Source organism: Herpailurus yagouaroundi, unplaced genomic scaffold (assembly GCF_014898765.1).
Source record: "Herpailurus yagouaroundi ecotype Mexico unplaced genomic scaffold, PumYag 140, whole genome shotgun sequence".
Taxonomy (NCBI): Eukaryota; Metazoa; Chordata; class Mammalia; order Carnivora; family Felidae; genus Herpailurus; species Herpailurus yagouaroundi.
In genome coordinates this window covers 9,125,397-9,146,812 of record NW_024412395.1, presented here as the reverse complement: position 1 = coordinate 9,146,812, position 21,416 = coordinate 9,125,397, and the positions used below count along the sequence as shown (strand labels likewise).

The window sequence follows — 21,416 nt, the reverse complement described above, 5'->3', positions numbered from 1 at the left end:
TCCACCCTCTTGTGCAGTAGTGGCATGTGACAGGCTCAGAATTAATGGTGGCAGGATTTGATATTAAGTTCCCTTACTAAAGCAGGGGTGCCTGGGTGGCTCATTCGGCTAAGCCTATGACTTTGGCTCAGGTCATGACCTCATGGTGTGTGAGTTCGAGCCCCACATCGGGCTCTGTGCTGCCAGCTCAGAGCCTGGAGCCTGCTTCGTATTCTGTGTCTCCCTCTCTCTCTGCCCCTCCCCTGCTCACACTCTGTCTCTGTCTCTCTCTCTCTCAAAAATAAAGATTTAAAAAAAATTTTTTTTTTAATTCCTTAAAGCAATTAACAGAGCTGGAACTAGTCAGTCACACCAAGAAGAACATGAACAGATGCCCAGCCTCCCTGACGGTCAAAGAAATGCCAAATGGCAATGATGCAATGCGAGTTTCATCTATCAGACTGGCAAAAATTTAACCGACTGCTAGCATCCCCAAAGAACAAAATATGGGCGTGGACTCTCAAACACACTAGAGGTGGGACAGATAACATCACAGCCTATTGGGTATTTTGACAATACCCATCAATACTGAGGATATGCACAGTCTACGATGCAAATACCCCGTCAAAAAAGTTGCTGAATAACATGTTCACGATGTAACTGCACTTTTATTTTTAAATGTTATACATGCCCCCTTATATTTCTGAGTCTAATATACGTATCTAACAGTTGACGGAAAAGGACCTTTCCCTCTTAAATTATATACATCTTCAGCATTAACGTTGTTGAAAACTAGAAATATATTACACATGAATTTGAAAAACATGAAACAAACAGTAGGGAGTGTCTCATATGTCCCAGGCATGTAACAGATGCCCAACAATGATTGGTATTCTTTTTCCCAGTGCCAGGCCAGCACCCAAAACCCAACCAGACAGATGGGCATTTGGGGAAAACAGACTTCATCCAATAAACAAAACACCAAACACGTGCACACAAGGGCAGACACAGGGAGTACCCAGCGTCTCTCTGAGAGCCCACCCTGACAACCCACAGTGCATTATGACTGTGCCCATTTTAGAGGGGAGGATACCAAGGCCCAGAGAGATACTGATGTACCCAAGGTGACGTTGCAAGTGAATGGCAAAGTCTCAGCAGCCTGTGGCCTGGCCCAAGACAAGAACGGGGAGGGCAGCCGGGGTCAGGTCAGATGCACTGGCGTTGAGCCTAGACTTTCCCATATCCTGGCAAGTTGATGACTTTCTCTGAATCTTCCCCTCCTCATCTGCAAAATGTCCTTTGCAGAGTGGTTGGGAGACTGAATGAGATAATGTACTTGCAGCCTGGCATGCAGTAAGTGTTCAACCAGTACCAGTCACAATTAGCACTTGCGAAAGGGCGTGAAATGCGCTCAGGTACTGAGCCCGACTCATGCACTGACCACTGCACTCAGTGCTGCACAGATGGACTCCTGCAGCCCTCACAAGAGCTCTGCGCACCGAGTGACCCGGCCACCCAAGGTCACACAGCCAGGAGGCAGCCACACTGGGACACGCCCTGGGGCGACTCCACCAGGGCTACCTGAGTCTCTCTGCCCCCGGGGGGGGGGGGGGGGGGGGGGCAGGTGGGGGACACCTCTGCTGCCCAGAGCAGGCCCAGCCCTGCTGGCCTCCCCCAGGCCATGCCCACCAGGCGCTCCCTCAGGAGCGGCTGTGCCCAGTGAGCGGAACCCGGTGCAGGGCCTCCTGCCCAGATCACAGTGTTCCCAAGAACAGGAGGCAATCGCCCGGGCCGGCCAAGATTTAAAGGTTGTTTACTTTCCAACAGTTACTGCTTTGGGTAATTAATACCATATAAAACATAATGGAGGCCGTCATTACCTCTGAGAAGGGAGGGCTGACCGCCAGCCGTCGGGTAGCAAGAGCAGGTGGAGGAAGCATTAACACTGCACACACCGTGTCCCACACAGGACTTTGTCTTGTCACCTGCATGTGGGCACTACCATGCCAATGTGTCGACACAAGGCAGGCTTCTGCGAAAAGGCTTTGCCATCAACACACCCAGGTCCTGATAATGGCCTGTCACCTGTGTGACCTTGGACAGGGCACTTAACCTCCTCACAGCCACTCGTGTCAGGGACTAGGCATCATGCCCGGCACACAATGGATCCCGAACACACACACAGGAAGTATGTGTGCGTACGTACAAAGTAAAGGTGTCCGTGTCCTAGAAACTCTTTAGAGAAGGGGCTGTTTCCAGGGCCAGAGCAGGCAAAATTCAAGAGGCTCATCTTGTAGCACCAAAAGTGAGAGCAGGCTCAGAAAAAGGAGAGAGGCGTGTCAAAGTGTCACGGAGGCCCATCGGAAGGAGCCCCCACTAGCCACAACTGGCACAAATTGGACAAGAACTCAGAAACAATAATGCTGAATTATAACCCAGAGAGTAAAATAAACATCCACAGGTCCGAACTCATGCAATAGATCAGTGAGTGCATAAATTAACGGTCGAGAAGAAAAAGCTCCTTCTGACAGTAGCATTCCAATTACTAAATGTAGAAAGAGAAATAAACAGAAAATCACCACTAAGCAAATGCTGCAGTAGAAATTGGTGCAAAAACGATCAACCAAAGGATCAACTAAGAGCGGGCATAAGTTTGAGGACAATCAAGGTATCAGCATAGTCTCCAACCATCTCCTCCACCCCAAGATATCTATTAATTACAAAGGGGAAAATACCAACTTCACAGCCGAGGAACCTGGCCGACATACTAACTTATCAAGGCCAGCACTACCAGCAATGAGACAAATCAGCATCATGAACCCCTAATAGGATACACTAGCCTGGGCACAATGTCACTTCTGTGGCATTCTTGCCAAAAAACAAAACCTCAATCTCATTGTTTAAAAACATCAAACAAGGGGCGCCTGGGGGGCTCAGTCAGTTAAGCATCTGACTTTGGCTCAGGTCATGATCTCGCAGTTCGTGGGTTCCAGGCCCACATCGGGCTCTGTGCTGACAGCTCAGAGCCTGGAACCTGCTTCAGATTCTGTGCCCCACCCCCCTCCCCACCCCCCACCCCCCCACCCCCGCCTTTCTGCCTTCACTCTCCCCCACTCACACTCTGTCTCTCTCTCAAAAATAAACATTAAAAAAAAATAAAGAAATAAAAACATCAAACAAACCAAAACTGAGCGCATTCTACCAAATAACTAACCAGTAAGCACTCTTTAAGTCTGAAGGTCATAGAAGACAAGAGAAGACTGAGGGACTATCACCAGTTGCAGGGGACTAAGAAAACCAGACAAAAAAAATGCCACGTGGGATCCTGGATTGGATCCTGGAGCAGAAAAGGTCAGCAACAGAGGCAGTGGTAAAATGCAAGACGAGTAGAGGTGTAGAGCATCACAGCAATGGAAGTACCTGGTTTCAACCACTGTACCATGGTTCTTTATTTTTTTTTTTCACTGAAAACTATAGAAAGCTTATGAGGTTCTTTATTTTTTAAAGTTTATTTATTTATAATTTCTACACCCACTGTGGGGCTCAAACTCACGACCCCGAGAGCAAAAGTCGCATGCTTCACTGACTGAGCCAGCCAGGTGCCCCACTGTACCATGTTTATATGTGATGTTAACATTATGGGAAGCTGTATAGAATATCGATACTATTTTTGACACTTTGTATCTCTTAATCCCCTCGGACACTTTTCCTTAAGTCTAAAATTATTCTCTTCTCCCTCCCAAAATGCTCTGGATTCCCAAGTTCCACCTACAACTGTGGACAGCAGACCTCGAGGGGACCCAGGAATGGTCATAATCATAAGCTAGAAATTAGCCTATCTTCTTCCTATTTTGTCTCCTGTGTGTTTATTGCTGGTTCATAGGAAATTCACTGATTTTTGTATGTTGAACTGGCATCCAGCCGCAGTGCTAAATTGAATCTTTACTCTATTAAAATGAACAATAAGTAACTACAGATTGTCAACCCTTTTCAATTTAACTGGTGAATTTAATGGTAAGCTAAAGTAAGTGGTAACTGCTTATGGTTCAACTTAACACGATGGTTCTTGCAGAGCAACAAGCAAAATGGCAACAGAAAAATGAGCAAGGGATATAAACTGCCAGTCTTTTGTAAAAGAAACGTAAGCATATAAAAAGATGTTCAATTACACTCATAACAGTTATGAGAAATTAGGTGGATGCCAATTAAAATAAGGAGCTTATTTTCTATATGCATTTTAGAAAGGTTTAAAAGGCTGACAACATAGAGTCCAGATATGGGTGTGGAGAGATAGGTCTCCTCCTGTTCAGGCAGGGGTACGAATGGTAAACTACTAGGACAAAGAACAGTAAAGAGTAGAAAACCAAATCTCAAAGATCAGGTCAGAGCTGTGACTCACTCGGTCCCCTCCCCTCTGAGACGTGCCCTGCACCATATCCTGGGCTGACGTGTCCACATGCCCTTTACTGGCCAAGATTTTGGAGGTAGGAGCCAGAGTTCCTGGTCACTCCTATCCCAACCCCCAACATTCTGGCCCTGGGGCAGCCCCACTTTCTCTCGCAGCCTCTGCAAGCTGAAGGACTTTGTAGTCCCCGTCTGTGCTTTCCCCTCACCGTCAGGCCTTCCAGAAGAGCAAGCACCTAGGGACCATGTCAAGGAACTGCTTGAGGGTGGAGAAAGGGAGAGGGGGAAGCAGCCATGCTTACAGAGGGCCCGGCTCTTGGCCACATCCCGGCAGGTGAGCATGCACCCTGGCCTGGCCAATGGTTCCCGCCCTGGGAATGCCAAACCACAGGCAGGGAATGAGACCACAGGCAGGGAATGAGAACACCAGCCCCTCTGGGTGGCTGGGCTGAGGGCCTATGTTCTCAGGAGCTTTTGGTGGCCTTACTGTCTGCCCTCTGGCCACAGAAGCCGGGAAGCTGGTAGGCAGAAAGAGTATAAAGCAGATCCCCAGAGAGGAACAGGCAAGAAAGGCGGAGAATTCTCATGGCGTTCGAGCCTCTGGCTTCAGTTTGCTTCTGCGGCCAGGCTGTGGCCATGCCTTGAGGTCCCCTGCTCCATGTGATGCCAGCAGACAGCCACCGTGGCCACCAGAAGAGGCCTCCACCATCCCATCCTTACACCATCACAGAGATGGACAATAACCAGTGCTGGAGGTGAAGAAACTAGAATCCTCCTGTATGCTGCTAGCACATGGGGCAGCTGCTTTGGAAAACAGTCTAGCAGTTCCTCAAATATTTAAATGGAGTCCCAATATGACCCAGATATTCTGCCCCTAGATACATTCATAAGAGAAATGAAAATACAGGTCCACGCGAACACTTGTACATGAATATTCATAGCAGCATATTCATAATATGCCAAGAAGTGGAAACAACCCAAACGTCTATTAACGAAAGAATGGACAAATAAAATAAGGCCCACCCACACACCAGTGTTACATGGCAATGAAAAAGAATGAAGTTCCGATCCATGCGACAACACGGATGGCCCGTGAAAACATACCAGGGGCACCCGGTATGAACATGCGAGCCCTGATCTTGGGGTTGTGAATTGAAGCCCCACATTGGGTGGAGAGAGGACTCAAAAATAAAATCTTTACAAAACAAAACAAAACATTATGCTAAGAGAAGGAAGTCAGTCACAGAAGACCACCATTTGTATAATGCTTTATACAGAAAGTATCCAGAACAGGCAAATTTTTAGATAGAAAGTAGATAGTGGCTGCCTATGGCTGGAGGTGGGGAGGAAGGAGAAAATGGAGACGGTCTGCTTGCTAACAGGTGCAGAGTTTAAGAGGGACAAAAGCATTCTAAGATTAATAGTGGTGGTGGTATGATCCATTTAGTTGAATATATTAAAAAACATGGATTGTGTACTTTAAGTAGGTGGATTATATGGTATGTGAACTGCATCCCAATAAAACCGTTTAAAAACAGAGAGGCCAGGGGCACCTGGGTGGCTTAGCTGGTTGAGTGTCTTGACTTTGGCTCAGGGCATAACCTCAAGGCTCGTGATTTTGAGCCCTGCGTCAGGCTCTGTGCTGACAGCTCAGAACCCACTTCGGATCCTCTGTCCCTGTCTCCTTCTCTCTCTCTCTCTCTCTCTCTCTCTCTCTCTCTCTGCCCCTCCCGCACGCGCGCGCGCACACACACACACACACACGCACACTGTCTCAAAAATAAACATCTAAAAAAACAAAATATAAATATAAATCAATCAATCAATCAATACAGAGACCAGATTAAGCTGGTCCTACCCTGACCTCCCTTCCTGCTTTCCTCCCTTCCAAACAGCTGTGGAAAACAGCCAAACTTAACAGAAGGGAATTAACGTTTATTGAGACCCGGCAATACACCTAGCATTTAAGTATGACGTACCATACAAATTATAAACTTTTGTCCACCTGTGCAGTGACCAGAGTTCATTCATTCTGGGTACCCTGTCCCCTCAGCCTGATGGTCTGCCCCGGTTGCCTACTGCTTGTTTGGTTTAGGGGTAAGACACTCAGGGCCCTGGCCGGCAGCAGTGCCCTTTGGTGCCAGGGAGAGCCTGCTGATGACCACATAAATGTCACTGCTGCTGACCATGTGACAGCTGCACAGTGCTCTGATGAGGCTGTCTGAATTATGGGCACTAGGATCAAGTCTGTTTGAGGTTTCCCCCGGGAATTTGGGTATATGCTGGTTTGATTGCTTTTACAGTAAAAAGCCAAGGTATTTTGCAGGAAAACAAAAGACTTTCTGCCCAAGTTAAAGAATACGTCAAGGCAGTGAGCAGACTGGATGCATTACAGAAGCCCCCAGAGCCTCCCTGCAACGGGGTGCCAGTCTTCTGGCATTGCAAACTCTGTGCTCGGCAGCATACAACAAAGATACGAACGAGTCCACCTTTTCACCGGGGGTACAGGAGACCTCCTCGAGAGAGAACAGAAAAGCGAGTCCCCTAAAATTTCATTCTATGGAGTAACGATGGCTCATCTGCGAGGACAGACATGGTCGCTGGCAGAGGCATCAAAACCCTTCTGGTCCCAAGTGACTGAGGCCAAAGACACCTCAAAAATATCCCAGAAGAATGCTGAATACTGACAGAAATAGTGATTGGTTTTGAAGAAAATGGTCAGCTTCAGGAGAGCCTAAAAAGCTTCTTGCCCACAAAGATGCTCAAGAGGGCAGGTAAAAGAATAAAGTGACTGACTGCACCCACAAACGTATGGCCAACTAATCTTTGACAAAGCAGGAAAGGATATCCAATGGAATAAAGACAGTCTCTTCAGCAAGTGGTGCTGGGAAAACTGGACAGAGACATGCAGAAGAATGAACCCGGACCACTTTCTTACACCATACACAAAAATAAACTCAAAACGGATGAAAGACCGGGGCGCCTGGGTGGCTCAGTGGTTAAGCGCCAGACTTCGGCTCAGGTCATGATCTCACAGTTTGTGGGTTCGAGCCCCACGTCAGGCTCTGTGCTGACAGCTCAGAGCCTGGAGCCTGCTTCAGATTCTGTGTCTCCCTCTCTCTCTCGCTCTCTCAAAAAATAAACATTAAAAAAAAAAAAGGGGGGGGGGATGAAAGACCTAAATGTAAGACAGGAAGCCATCAAAATCCCTAGGAGAAAGCAGGCAAAACTTCTTTGATGTTGGCCGCAGCAACTTCTTACTCAACACATCTCTGGAGGCAAGAGAAACAAAAGCAAAAATGAACTATTGGGACCTTATCAAAAATAAAAAGCTTCTGCACAGAGAAGGAAACAATCAGCAAAACTAAAAGGCAACCGACAGAATGGGAGAAGATATTTGCAAACGACATATCAGGTGAAGGGTTAGTATCCAAAATCTACAAAGAGCTTATCAAACTCAACGCCCAAAAAACAAATAATCCAGTGAAGAAATGGGCAAAAGACATAAACAGACGCTTCTCCAAAGAAGACATCCAGATGGCCAACCAACACATGAAAAAATGCTCAACATCACTCATCATCAGGGAAATACACATCAAAACCACAATGAGATACCACTTCACACCTGTCAGAATGGCTAAGAGTAACAACTCAGGCAATAACAGATGTTGGCGAGGACGCGGAGAAAGAGGACCTCTTTCGCATTGCTGGTGGGAACGCAAGCTGGTGCAGCCTCTGGAAAACGGTATGGAGGTTCCTCAAAAAATTAAAATAGAACTACCCAACAACCCAGCAATTGCACTAGTTGGTAATTTATCCAAGGGATACAGGTATGCTGTTTCGAAGGGGCACATGCACCCCAATGTTTCTAGCAGCACTTTCAACAATAGCCAAAGTATGGAAAGAGCCCAAATGTCCATCGATGGATCAATGGATAAAGAAGATGTGGTATATATATATATATATACAACGGAGTATTACTTGGCAATCAAAAAGAATGAAATCTTGCCATTTGCAACGACGTGGATGGAACTAGAGGGTATTATGCTAAGCAAAATTAAAGAAAGATATCATAGGACTTCGCTCACATGAGGACTTTAAGATATAAAACAGATGAATATAAGGGGAGGGAAGCAAAAATAATATAAAAACAGGGAGGGGACAAAACATGAGACTCTTAAATATGGAGAACAGAGGGTTGCTGGAGGGCGTGTGGAGGGGGCATGGGCTAAATGGGGAAGGGGCACTAAGGAATCTACTCCTGAAACCATGGTTGCACTAGATGCCAACTAACTTGGATATAAATTTAAAAAAAAGAATAAAGTGACTGCAGAACAACACACAAAGGGAACAGGACAGTGATGACAAAGGAAACCAGCCAAAATCTCTGAGATGACACACTCCCGGCTCTGCCTAGAGATTACCCGAATGACAGCACCTTGACATCAGACAAAGAGTCACAGGACAAATACCAAGACGATGAGAGGTCATTTTGAAGAAACTCAGCGATGCTCTTCGCATTTCCCTAAAAAGCCTAGAGAGAGAGGGGCGCCTGGGTGGCGCAGTCGGTTAAGCGTCCGACTTCAGCCAGGTCACGATCTCGCGGTCCGTGAGTTCGAGCCCCGCGTCGGGCTCTGGGCTGATGGCTCAGAGCCTGGAGCCTGTTTCCGATTCTGTGTCTCCCTCTCTCTCCGCCCCTCCCCCGTTCATGCTCTGTCTCTCTGTCCCAAAAATAAATAAACGTTGAAAAAAAAAATTTTTTTTAAAAAAAAAAAATAAAAAAAAAAAAGCCTAGAGAGAGAAACTGAGGATTTCATAAGTGACGCAACAAAAATTAAGCGCACAAAGCACCTGAGGTTCAAATCAAAGGTCTGCGACCAGAGCGGGCAGCTCTCCAGTGCGGAAATGCACAGGTAGCAAGGGAGATTCAAAGAGCCGCTGCTCAAAGTCTACACTGCCCGAGTGCATGTAGATCAGGACATGCAACCCTGTAGAAAACCATGGGGGAGGAAACTTACTGCTGAGAAACAGGGAGGCTTCCCCAGGTGCGTGGAAACATCAGGCTTGCACATCCAGACTGTGGCTCCTACCAGGAGATGGTCAAAGGCCCGGAGAGAGCAAAGGGAGACCAGCTCCCGTGAGATTACGGCTCAAGAAAGTTTGCGGTGGTTGTGCAGACTGAGAGGAAGCTCAGACAACTAAGAAAAAACTGGCTGACTCTAAGTCTGAAATGTAGCTTTTCTCACATAGCTCCTCTGTGCCCACTATTCTACTTGCAGCCCAGGGCAGCACCCAAGGTCATGTATTAAATTTACCATGTTTCTGGGGCCCCTGAGTGGCTCAATCATTTAAGCGGCAGACTCTTGATTTCAGCTCAGGTCCTAATCTCAAGGGTAGGGAGACTAAGCCCTGGGTCTGCCCAGGGCGCAGAGCCTGCCTGGGATTCTCCCTCCCTCTCCCTTTCTCTCTCTCTCTCTCTCTCTCTCTCTCTCTCTCTCTCTCTCTCTCTTTGCCCCTCCCCCCCAAAACATAAATAAACATTTTAAAACTCAATTAATTAGTTAACCATGTTTCCGGCTGCTTTGGTATCTGGGGCCTTGCTGACGCAAACCCTCCTAGGGCTAGACAGTTCTCAGATTATAAATAACTAGCCTTTGTGTGTGGCTTTCATATGCAAACCGAGCAAGCCACAGACCATACCCCAACCACCTCCTCCCAGAGCTTTCCCTCTAGGCCACTATTCTCCTTCCTAGGCCATTCCAGGGCTGGGTACCAGAGTTGGGAGAGCCCCTACGCCCCAGAGCTACTCCTACACATATTTATTCTGCCTCGCCCATTCCTTCTCCTAGAAACCACTGTAAAGGCTCCCATCCAGATTTTTCCCCTCAATCTCTCTGCCTCCTGAGGGACTCTGGTACCCCCCTGCATGGTGGGGTGTGCCCCCTTCTCTTGAGGAGTAGGAGCTATCTTTCAATGGCAATTGTCTCCTTATCTTTTGGCCTCCCAACGCTTGAAAAACAAGAACACCTACATTTTAAATAGATCAGGACATCCCCTTAGTCATCAGGCCCCCATCGGAGCAGGAGGGGTTAGCTGTGAGGGAGGGACACAGGGGGATGGGCAGATTGGATTCAGATTCACAGAAGCCAATCACTAAACATCTACAAGCACAGCAGGTCACCTGAGGTGTCTTCTCTCTTTAAATTAGCTCTAGAGGCCCTGGATGGCTCAGTTAAGCAGCTGACTCTTGGTTTCTGCTCAAGCCATGATCCCACGGTTGGGTTTGTGAGCCCTACATCAGGCAGCATGCGGGCAGTGCAGATGGGTTGGGATTTTCTCTCCCCCTCTCTTTGCCCCTCCGCCACTCATTTTCTCTCAAAATAAATAAGCTTTTAAAATTAATTAATTAACTCTGATGGAGGCCTGTTTCATTTACCAGGTTACTGAACTCGTGTAGAATTGTTCTCATTTCTAATATAGTGTTTCCAGAATATAGACGGTATTAAGAGAATTCTTATGACTATATCATTCCTAGTTCATCGGACGCTCTGGAAGTAGACTGTACAGTGTTATATTTTAACTCAATTGGTCCACTAAAGTTTGACATGACCAGGAGACCTCTGAAACATTAAAAATCATTTCTATATGCTTTGAGCTGAGATAAACAATCTGTCCAACTAACCTTGTATTCATGTCAATAAACGTCCCACGATTTTAAAAACAATGAAGAAACAAAGAACCAATCGACAACAACCATACCCATTCGTTGATTAATCATGGAGAACGGACTATTGGGAAAGCATTTGTTCCGTGAGTTTTTTTTTTTTCTTTTTAATCTATGTTACGCGGTTTATAACACTCTTTGCTGTTTCTAAATTTTATGTACCCAAAGTAAAGTACCCATGCATGGCAAGAACAAAAAACAGCAACAAAGATCTCATTTAATTCTCCAAACAACACCCGAAGGCGGTGTTCTGTTTTTCGTAGAAAGCACAGGCTGAAAATAGGTTCAGTAAGCTGGGAAAGAACAGAGAGCCAGAACCAGAACCCGGGCACATCCCAGCTTTTCATTTGCCACCCAGGTACTAAGAAAGGATAACGAATAGAGTCATCCAAACTGATGTTACCAAGAAGGGGAAAGACTTTATTAACCTTGACACCACATGCTGGCTATCTTTCATGGATGAACGCACGGATCTGCCTAATGCTTTTTACGGCTGCCCAGAGGTCTACTACGTGAAGGCTCCATATTTATAAGTTACGGAGGGACAACGTGATGTCTACCTGGGAAGAATGGAGGTGGATTCCTGCTTCATTCCTTACACACCTGCACAAATGCCACAGTGTCAAAGACTTGGGAAAAACATTTTTTAAAAACAGGTGAATAAATCAAAATCTTGAGGTAGAGAAGATATTTCCTAAATGGGATATGAAGAAGGGGACAAAACGAATCAAGGCAAAATCCAACAACCTGGTCCCACAAAAAAAAAATTTTAATGTTGATTTGTTTTTGAGCGAGAGCACATGAGCTGGGGAGGGGCAGAGGGAGAGGGAGACAGACAGGCTCCGTGTTAGTGCAGAGCCCAATGTGATGCAGGGCTTGAACCCCAGAACTGCGAGATCATGACCTGAGCCCAGATGCTCAACCAAATGAGCCACCCAGGCACCCCCTGATCCCATGAAAACTTGTAAAAACCTATATGGCGGGGCGCCTGGGTGGCGCAGTCGGTTGGGCGTCCGACTTCAGCCAGGTCACGATCTCGCGGTCCGGGAGTTCAAGCCCCGTGTCAGGCGCTGGGCTGATGGCTCGGGGCCTGGAGCCTGTTTCCGATTCTGTGTCTCCCTCTCTCTCTGCCCCTCCCCCGTTCATGCTCTGTCTCTGTCCCAAAAATAAATAAACGTTGAAAAAAAAAAAAAAAAACCTATATGGCATAAAAGAAAGAACAAGCAAACAAATGAATGAAGAATGAATCAACAAAAACATGGAAAAATATTTCTAACACGTTATCCCAAATATGCAAAGAGCCTATACAAATAAATAAGGATAAAAAGCCCACTTGACAAATAGGTATATAGCACATGAAAAGCAAACAGAACAGTAAAAACCAAATAACAAAAAACATATATACAGATTCAGGGGCACGTGACTGGCTCGGCCAGTGGAGCATAGGACTTCTGATCTCGCGATTGCGAGTTCGAGCCCACATTGGGTATAGAGATTACTTAAAAACAACATTCAAAAATAAAATACATATTCAGTATCATTAAGGACACAAATATTACAGCACAAATACCTTATGCTTTCCCCATTACTTTAAGTGGGTTTTTCGGTGGGTTTGGGGGGGTGGGGAGAGAGAGTATGTGTGTGTACATGCACTTACAAGCAGGGGAGATGGACAGAAGGAGAGAGACAGAGAATCTTAAGCAGGCTTCATGCTAAGCATGGAACCCAAAGCAGGGCTTGATCCCACGACCCTGGGATTGTGACCTGAGCCAAAATCAAGAGCCAGACGCTCAACTGACTGAGCCACCCAGGTGCCCCTATTTTAAGGTTTTTGAGGTGAAAACGTTTTGGCAAAGGTATAGAAGAATGGAAGTTCTTCATTCACTCAAAGAAGTCATGTATTCCAGGCACTGAACTAGGAGCAGCAGTGAACCAGGGCTCTGCCTTCGAGGACTTTATATTCCAGGTGTGGTAGAATCAAGGGACAGATGATACGGCAGGGAGAACTAAACAATTATTCAGTACTTATTGTTCATACAAGTCCAAATAAGTGCACCTTCACTGCAGGGCAGTATGGCAATATCTGTTGAAATTTTGTGATGGCAATTCCATTTCTGGATATTTATCCTGCAGATAGTCTTACCCCTGCTTAAGCACAAAGATATGTGAACATGAAGGCTCACTGACGTGCTGGGTAGAAGTATTAAAAAAACGGAAGTAGGGGCGCCTGGGCGGCTCAGTCGGTGAAGCGTCCAACTCTTGTTTTCGGCTCAGATCATGATCTCACGGTTTGTGAGTTCAAGCCCCGCATCAGGCTCCTTGCTGACAGTTCAGAGCCTGGAGCCTGCTTCAGATTCTGGGTCTCCCTCTCTCTCTCTCAAAAATAAACATTAATAAAAAAATGTTTTTAATAAAAAAACTGGGGACAGGGGGCACATAACTCTGCTTACCACTTGCCAGATTCTTGTTGCTCACTTAATTCTCAAGAGCAACACAAAAATGAAACCATCTCCATCCCACAGGTGAGGAAACTGAGGCTTCTAGAGATTAAGTGACTTCCCCTAGAGCAGAAGCTGGTCAAAAGACGGCGGCCATTCATTCTTGGTCTTGGAGCTGGAAGACAAGACTTCCCCGCCCTGAGTTCTTATCTCCCTGGCCATTCCCTCAGGTCACTGTGGGTGGGTGGAGAGCCTGAAAGGGTGGGGGAGGGGAAGAGCAACTGATTATGCTTTCTGCTCAAGAAGGCATTTTCTACCCCCTTCCATTCCTCCACAAGTTGTCTCCCCTCCAAGTTTCACACACTCATCCTGAGAACTGCATAAGGAGTACCAGGTGGCAGGTATCGCTCCCAGAAGTGCCCAGCAGAGAATCCTGCCTTGTAGGAAGTTCCAGGCCAGGAAAAAAAAAAAAAAAAAAAAAAAAAAAAAAAACACCTCTCTCCTTCCAGAACTCCATTCATTATCACACCCCTGCTCAACCACTCCCCAGACTTGCCTAACTGCCTAACACAGGAGAGGGAAGCAGATTTAGCCTCTCTCAGCCTACCTATAATATGGGGATCATACATTTTGGGGGAATTATTCAAAAGAGAACATCAGAAAGAGTTTGTAAATTCTACAGGGCTGAACAAAGTATCACACTAAAGGCAGAGGTCCTCCACAAAGCTTTACGTGGTTGAGGATCCAAGCAAAGCAATCGTCGACACAACAGGTGACATCATCTAGGGAGGGGTCCGATACCTTCTGGAATCACAAAATTAAAGACGGTATTTTAACAGCCTGTGTAGGAAATGTCTCCTCCAGGTTATGTCTATCATCTGGTTGTACAGTGAATGTAGAAAAGAAAAGTTCAGCAGGCCTTCCTGCCTTTAATCTGTCCCAAAGCTCCCACCTTGCAATTCTTAGCTCTAGAACCAACCTGTGTTCATCTTTGAATTACAAAAAGGATAAAGGGCGCTGGGGTGACTCAGTCATTAAGCTTCTGACCTCCACTCAGGTCATGATCTCATGGTTTGTGAGTTTGAGTCCCACATCGGGGGAGCTCAAGCCCTGCTTCAGGTGAGCCCCACTTCTCTATCTACCTTTGTAGGAGTCTCTCTTTCTCTCTCTCTGTCCCTCACTCACTTGCACCTTCTCTCTCTCAAAAACAGAATTAGGGTAAACAGGTTTCTATTTATTAATAATGGCCAATTTTGAGTGCTTACTATGTGCCAAGACACCCCTTTCAAGGCTCTACAGGTATTAACCCATTTTGTCCACATAGTAGCATTTTCTTTGTAGGGACTTTATTTCCTTCATTTTATAAATGGGGAATTGAAGGCACTGAGAGGTTTAAGTAACTTGCCCAGGTGGCTGCCCAATGGCTCAGCCTTCACAAGGCAGCTGGAGAACTCGGCCATCTGGTCTACCCCTCCAGCCGTATCATTCAAACTCTTCGTGTTCCCCCAACCTTAGTTAACCTAAACCACTTAGGGTTCTTCAAGATAGACAGTGTGCTTAACTGCACCCCCACCCCACCCCTGCACGCACACACACACTTGGTTCTTGCCTTTGCTTGTGGCTTTTCTTTCTTTGCACTAAACCACCTCTCATTCTGAAGGACAGGAAGTTCATTCATGACTCCTGTAAGAACCTATTACTATATTTAAGATTCAAGAGTTCTTTTTAAGGAAACACCAAAAGCCTTCTCCAAAACAAGCCAGTCTTGCAAAGCTGTTCCTTATCTCCAAGCCAGAAATCCCTACACAAATTGCCTGGGGCTCTCTCCTCGGTTCTCCCTGACTCCTCCCCCTACCCCAGCCTTCTGGCTCCAGCCTTCAGGAAAGATCTGGCCACTGACAAAAAGGTTGATCTGGGACTTTGCAGACCTCCATGCAACAGCTGTCCACCCACTTCTTAGGACTCCATGTCAGAGGAAGAAGACATACATTGTTTACAAATCATTTCTACCACATATAAAATCAGCCATAGGCTTGGTGAGAAGACACCCATATGGAACACACTGTCCTGACACTACGGCAAGAAATGAGCATCTGATGGTTTAAATGTCTTCCAGACAGTGCATCCCTTCATGTTTTCAGAGCTTTAAAAATACCATTTTAAGGAAGAGGATATGGCGTGGCCTCAGAAATAGTACAACAGACATCACAGAGCCAACGCAATAAACATTAAATCCTGTTAATAGCAGGGCGCCTGGCTGGCTCAGTCAGAAGAGCAGGTGACTCTTGATCTCAGGACTGTGAGTTTGAGCCCCATGGTGGGTGTAGAGATTACTGAAAAAAATAAAAAATTTTTTAAAAATTAAAAAAAAAATACCATTAATATCTAACTTTTCAGTTAACCAAAAAGGTTTTAAATGACGTATCAAAACCATTGTTTTTAACTGAATCACTGACAATGTGTCCTATGACATAGAAGTATAGACTACTTTAAATAAAAGACACTGAAAAAGATATTCAGTTCAGCATTATTAGTAACAGCAACAAAGAGAGAAGAGGGGCGCCTGGGTGGCTCAGTTGGTTAAGCGTCCGATGTCGGCTCTGGTCACGACCTCCCAGTTCGTGAGGTCGAGACCCACATTGGGCTGTGCGCTGACAACTCGGAGCCTGGAGCCTGTTTCGGATTGTGTCTCCCTCTCTCTCTCTGCTTCTCCCTGGCTCTCACTGTCTCTCTCTCAAAAATAAATACACATTTAAGTTTTTTTTTTTTAAAGAGAGGAGAGAAAAATAGAATGGAAAGTAAATCATGCCTACTGTTTAATTTTCTAAATATCAATAGAACACCTACTTCGGTATCACAGGCACCAAGCTTAATGGCAGGGATACAGCACTTAAAAAGATAAAACATGGCTCTGCCCTCAGACTTTATTATGGGAAACATGCTAAAAAAACCAAAACACTACATTGTATATTTTCTTCAAGCAGTGATGCCACTATGCTATCCTAAATAACAAGAAAAAATAGTGAAATAATATGCAAACATTTTAAATGAGGTTAAAGAGGCTTTAATGACAAAAAAATGTTATTACAAGAAGAGTGTTTAATAAAATCAAGAAACAATTTCATAAAGTGTATCATCTCATCGCTGTGAAAAAAAAAAAAGAAAAAAGGTATACCAAGCAGATTCAGTGGTTGTAAAATCCATCTGTAAGAATATGATCAAGAGGAACTAAGAAAAATGATTAAAGGGACTTCTACACTCAAATAGGGAAACAATTTCCAAGCCACGATAAACAGGTCAGTGTGAAAGGGGGCAAGAATCAATGAATATCTGGGCTACAGGACAAATACCTATACAAGGGGCGAGGCGTTGTTTCTGGACCAATACCCTAGAATACAGCTTTTTTAAATGTTTCCAAAGCGGCATTTTAAGCCAGTGAGAAAAGGATAAACTAGGCAATAACTAGTAGGTTAACTATCTAGAAAAATAAACAAAGTTAGACCTTTATATCACATCATAAATTCCAAATGTAATGTGACAGTATAAATCTCACTGGTAAGGCTGAAAAAAATATATATATGTTAAGTAATAATAATCCAAAATATCATTAAATGCCTAATTACTACGTTTCAAAAAATATTGCAAATGCATTTCAGTGTTACAGCTTGGAAACCATGAAATGAAATTTAGGAAACTACTAAGTGATTTTGGGGTGGGTGGGCATTCTTAGCATAGAAGAAAAACTGTTTTAAGAGACTGAAAGATTTTACAATAGACATTCCAAATAAATTTTTACACAGAAAAAAAAAAATTATGACACAGATCCCACAGCATAAATATAATTGTCACCCAATAAATATAAACGGCTGGCAGCCAACAAGGGAAAGTGTTTGCAACATATAGCAACTAAAAGTTGATACTTTTCTAATATGATGTGCTCTTACAATCAGTGAGACATAAACCTCCCAATAGAAAAATGGACAAAGAACATGAACATTATTGATGGAGAAATCTAAAAGATCAAGAAACCTATTTTACAATAAATATTTGACCACACCGACTGACAGATGCTAGCTTACGATAAGCCCGATGACAGAAATTCTGCTTTAAGTTCCACGTTTCACTATTCAGATGAAAAGCCACAACATCCAATATTGGGAAAAAGACAGTAAACTGTGCCCTGCTGGGACATTCTGCTGAGAAGGCTTCGATCCAGTAATCCTACTTCGAAGGTAATTTATTAATTTTTTTTTTAATCAACATTTCACACAAAGATAGCAACTGAAAGCTGAGTGTCCATCCATGACGCTGCTCGAAGCAACAGACCTAGAACATGTGATATCTTGCAACCATTACAAAAATTTAGGTTCTCAAAGCATTTCGAATGAAATGAGAGAAGTTCAGGGGCACCTGGGTGGCTTGGTCGGTTAAGCGTCCGACTTTGGCTCAGGTCATGATCTCACAGTCTGTGGGTGCGAGCCCCACGTCCGTCGGGCTCTGTGCTGACAGTTCAGAGCCTGGAGCCTGCTTCGGATTCTGTCTCCACCACCCCCCACCTCCCTCTGCCCCTTCCGTGCTCACGTGCACGCAGGCTTTCTCTCTCTCTCTCTCTCTCTCTCTCTTTCAAAAATAAACAAACATTAAAAAAAAAAATGAAAGGCAGACATACTTCTGGAGTAGGGTCACAGTTCTAAAAGATGCATTCACAAATACACATGGAAATCAGGTTAGCAGGGGTTCTCAGGTGTAATTAGGAGATTTCACATTTTTTCTCTTCCCGTTTTCTTCCTATACTTGTCTAAATCACCCAAACTGTTAATCATGAGCACGTGTTATTTTAATAATCAGGAAAATGCAACTTAAAAAGTATCTAAAGTAAATACACCAAACTGACACAGGATAGTAAGACCATGAGGCAACTCGTTTCCCCTCTTAACTTTTCTGCACTGAACAAAGGAGAAACTCTTAAAAAAGGCCCGGTATGCGGACTGCCAAGCATGGTCCAAAGTTGGCTGATTAAAGGGGGGAGGGGTGCGGGGAAGGCAGGCAAAGGCCTTGCAGACGGGGCAGGGAGGCGGGTGCACACTCAGTGTCCAGGGCCAGACTCGTGGCCCCCAACCACTTACTCCTCAGCACCGCAGGACAAGACCAGAACAAGACCAGCCTCGGGCCTCAAAGCTCAGCAAACAGGAGCCAATTTCTCCAGGCTACCCTGAGACAAAAGAGCAGAGGCCCAGACAAGAAAGCAAAGGTACACAAGTTTGTAGCATCTGACCTTCTCTGAAAGAGGAAGGAAAATGGCGGAAGCCCCTCCACAGACCAGCCCAGAGGCATTCTTCCCCATGGCCACCTCATACAGTCAGAGCCTGAGTCAGGCCCCCTACTGCTAACTGAGTTTGGGCCAGGCAACCAGCTGAGGCCAGGGAGTCACCCAGGGGGACAGGCATGCCCTTCCACTGGGTCATGTCAACCATGGGAGGGGGGGCTTGCTTCCTTCCGGAGAAGACGCAGAGCCACCTGCTGGCACTCAGCTGGTCCCCACCCCCCCCCGGCCAGAAGCTGGGCAGAGGACAGCCGACGATCCGGCTGCATTTCCACCCCTGGCTGGCCCTCCAAATTCAGGACTCCCAAGTTTTCCAGCAAGGAGGCAGCCCACGTAAGACAAAAGTGCCGTGGCACCCTGCAGGACAGTGCAGGCCCACCGACACGGCTGTGCTCCCTGCCCCTCTGCTCTCCCCACGGAGAAACACAGGGTCAGCGAACCCACTTGATGCCGGGGTGTCTAGGAGGTGACCCAGGAAGGAAGTTCAATAAACACACACACAGGCTCACACAGAAACCGCAAAAACGCCATCTGTTGGGATGCTGATCCACGTGTCCTGATAAAGGCAATCAGCAGCCCAACAGCCGTTATCATTGCAGACACTTAGAACAACTTCATTCCTTTCGAATGTCCCAAAATTACACTTCTCGGTTTCCATGTGAAAACGCGGAGCACAGAGAAGGCAGCTCAAAGTCACGGACCTGAGATTCAGACTGCAAAGCCCACGCCACTTCTCCCAGGACGCGTGCACGGCCCTGTCACCAGCACCACACAGGGCTTCCGTCTGGCACGTGCGGGGTCCAGCCCCCGTGGCGCATTAGGACGGGGCCAGTCTTCCCGCCACGGACTGCTGCGGCTCCAGAAAGGACAGCAGGTCCGCTATACCTCACATGCTCCATCTACGTCCAGGCAAGGACATCGGTCGTGGTCACAGTCAACAGTAATCACACCAGTGGCCACGGATCGCTGAGCACCTGCCCCACGGAGGGCGTGCACAAGAAACCGCGCGTACCCCGCGGCTGGCCTGAATAACAACACAGCTGCTGCGTCCACTCTGCAGATGAAGACACAGAGGCTCAGGGAGGTCCCACAGCTGGGAAATGCATGTGTCTGACGCGACAGCCTCCCTCCCGACTAACCCCACTGTGACAAGGTAAGGAAGCCGGAAGGGGGTCATTCAGGCCGACTCCCCATCCCTCCTGGGAGGTCGCACCGGCCCCCAGGCTCTGCCCCGGCCCCCCGCGTTCCAGCCACTACCTTGGTTGAGATAGGTTAGGGTCTCTTCGTGCAGCTTCACGGCCGGGGACGTGGCAGCACACAGCACGTACTGCAGGGGCGGCAGGCGGGCCTCACTCTCGGGGGACAGCTGTGGCTCCTCTTGCTTGAAGATGGGCAGGGCGAGCACATCGCTGCAACACACGGAGGGGGCAGTCAGGCATGGGACCCCCCCGGGAGCCCCAGGGCGAAGACACAGCCTCGATGGACAAGCGGATCCTGACCTAGGGGCACCCAGGGCAGGGCAGCGCAGCGAAATGCAGGGCAGCGTGCTGGCTCAGCTTTCTGAACCCCGAGTACCAACGCTCAGAGAGGCAGGTTTCCAACAGAATACACCTGTCCCCAGTGGCCCTGCAGGGATTTACAGAATCGAATCAAGGAGGCAAAAATGCAAACTTATCTACTATCTACAAATTACAGAAGTCTTCTCTGTGTCACAGGGACCAGCGGCAGTGGGGTAAACTGTAAATGCCACATGGTTTCCATCCACAGGAGACTGCTCCTTAGGAAGGCTAGCTTTTAGTTAGCATAAGAATCTTAACAAAACCTGTAACTTTTTAAGTCAGCCATTCTATTCACTGGTGGCTTCTCGGGCCAATTCACCCCTGTCCTTAGGGTTCTGTAAACTATGCAAACATGTAGGAATTGCATTTCACTCACTCAGGTGACACCCTACCACCACCACTCTTCAAAAAAAAAAGGACAGTCGACTCATAATTTTAAGGGTCATACAGTATCTCCTAAATGCAAAACAAGCAGGAAAGACCTTGGCTTTAATTCAGTTTTCTTTATCCAACCGGAAAACATCAAGATGCTCAGAGATTCTTTTCCTCCACCTCTGAACAAATCCCCCTGACATTATCCAAAAAAAAAAAAAAAAAAAATCAGTCTCACATCAGCCTAGGACTTGTATCTAGATGTACTGTTGAAGTGTCCTCACAAGGGAAAAAGAAATTCTTGAGAACGCGAATGACCTGTGAGCAGGAGTGGCTTTAAGACCTCTAAATTACAAGCAGCTAGGAAACCAGGGCCAAAAAAGCGCTGGGGCCCTTATCTTGATCACCCTCCTCCCTCTGAGTGTCCCGGGTTATGAATCACATCCACTGACCCCGCTTCACTATATAAACCACAGAGTCACTGGTACAATCTGTTCCTCATTTGACACAATAAACCAGTAGTCTCTAAAACACAAACCCGGCACACACCCGAGCAATGCCAAACCATTCGCGGGAATTAAAGTCTGGCTCAGAGCACACCTGGAAACTCTCCTGAG

At 46.4% G+C, this 21,416-nt stretch overlaps 1 protein-coding gene across 1 annotated transcript in view; it reads right to left on the bottom strand.

The window, feature by feature from the left end:
- The window catches only part of TFCP2L1 (transcription factor CP2 like 1), a 95,509-nt gene that overhangs the window by 33,327 nt on the left and 40,766 nt on the right, over positions 1-21,416 (bottom strand). The window contains exon 5 of the mRNA XM_040474662.1: positions 20,126-20,277. Coding sequence (XP_040330596.1) covers positions 20,126-20,277 — 152 coding nt within the window. The remainder of the gene's footprint in view (positions 1-20,125; positions 20,278-21,416) is intronic.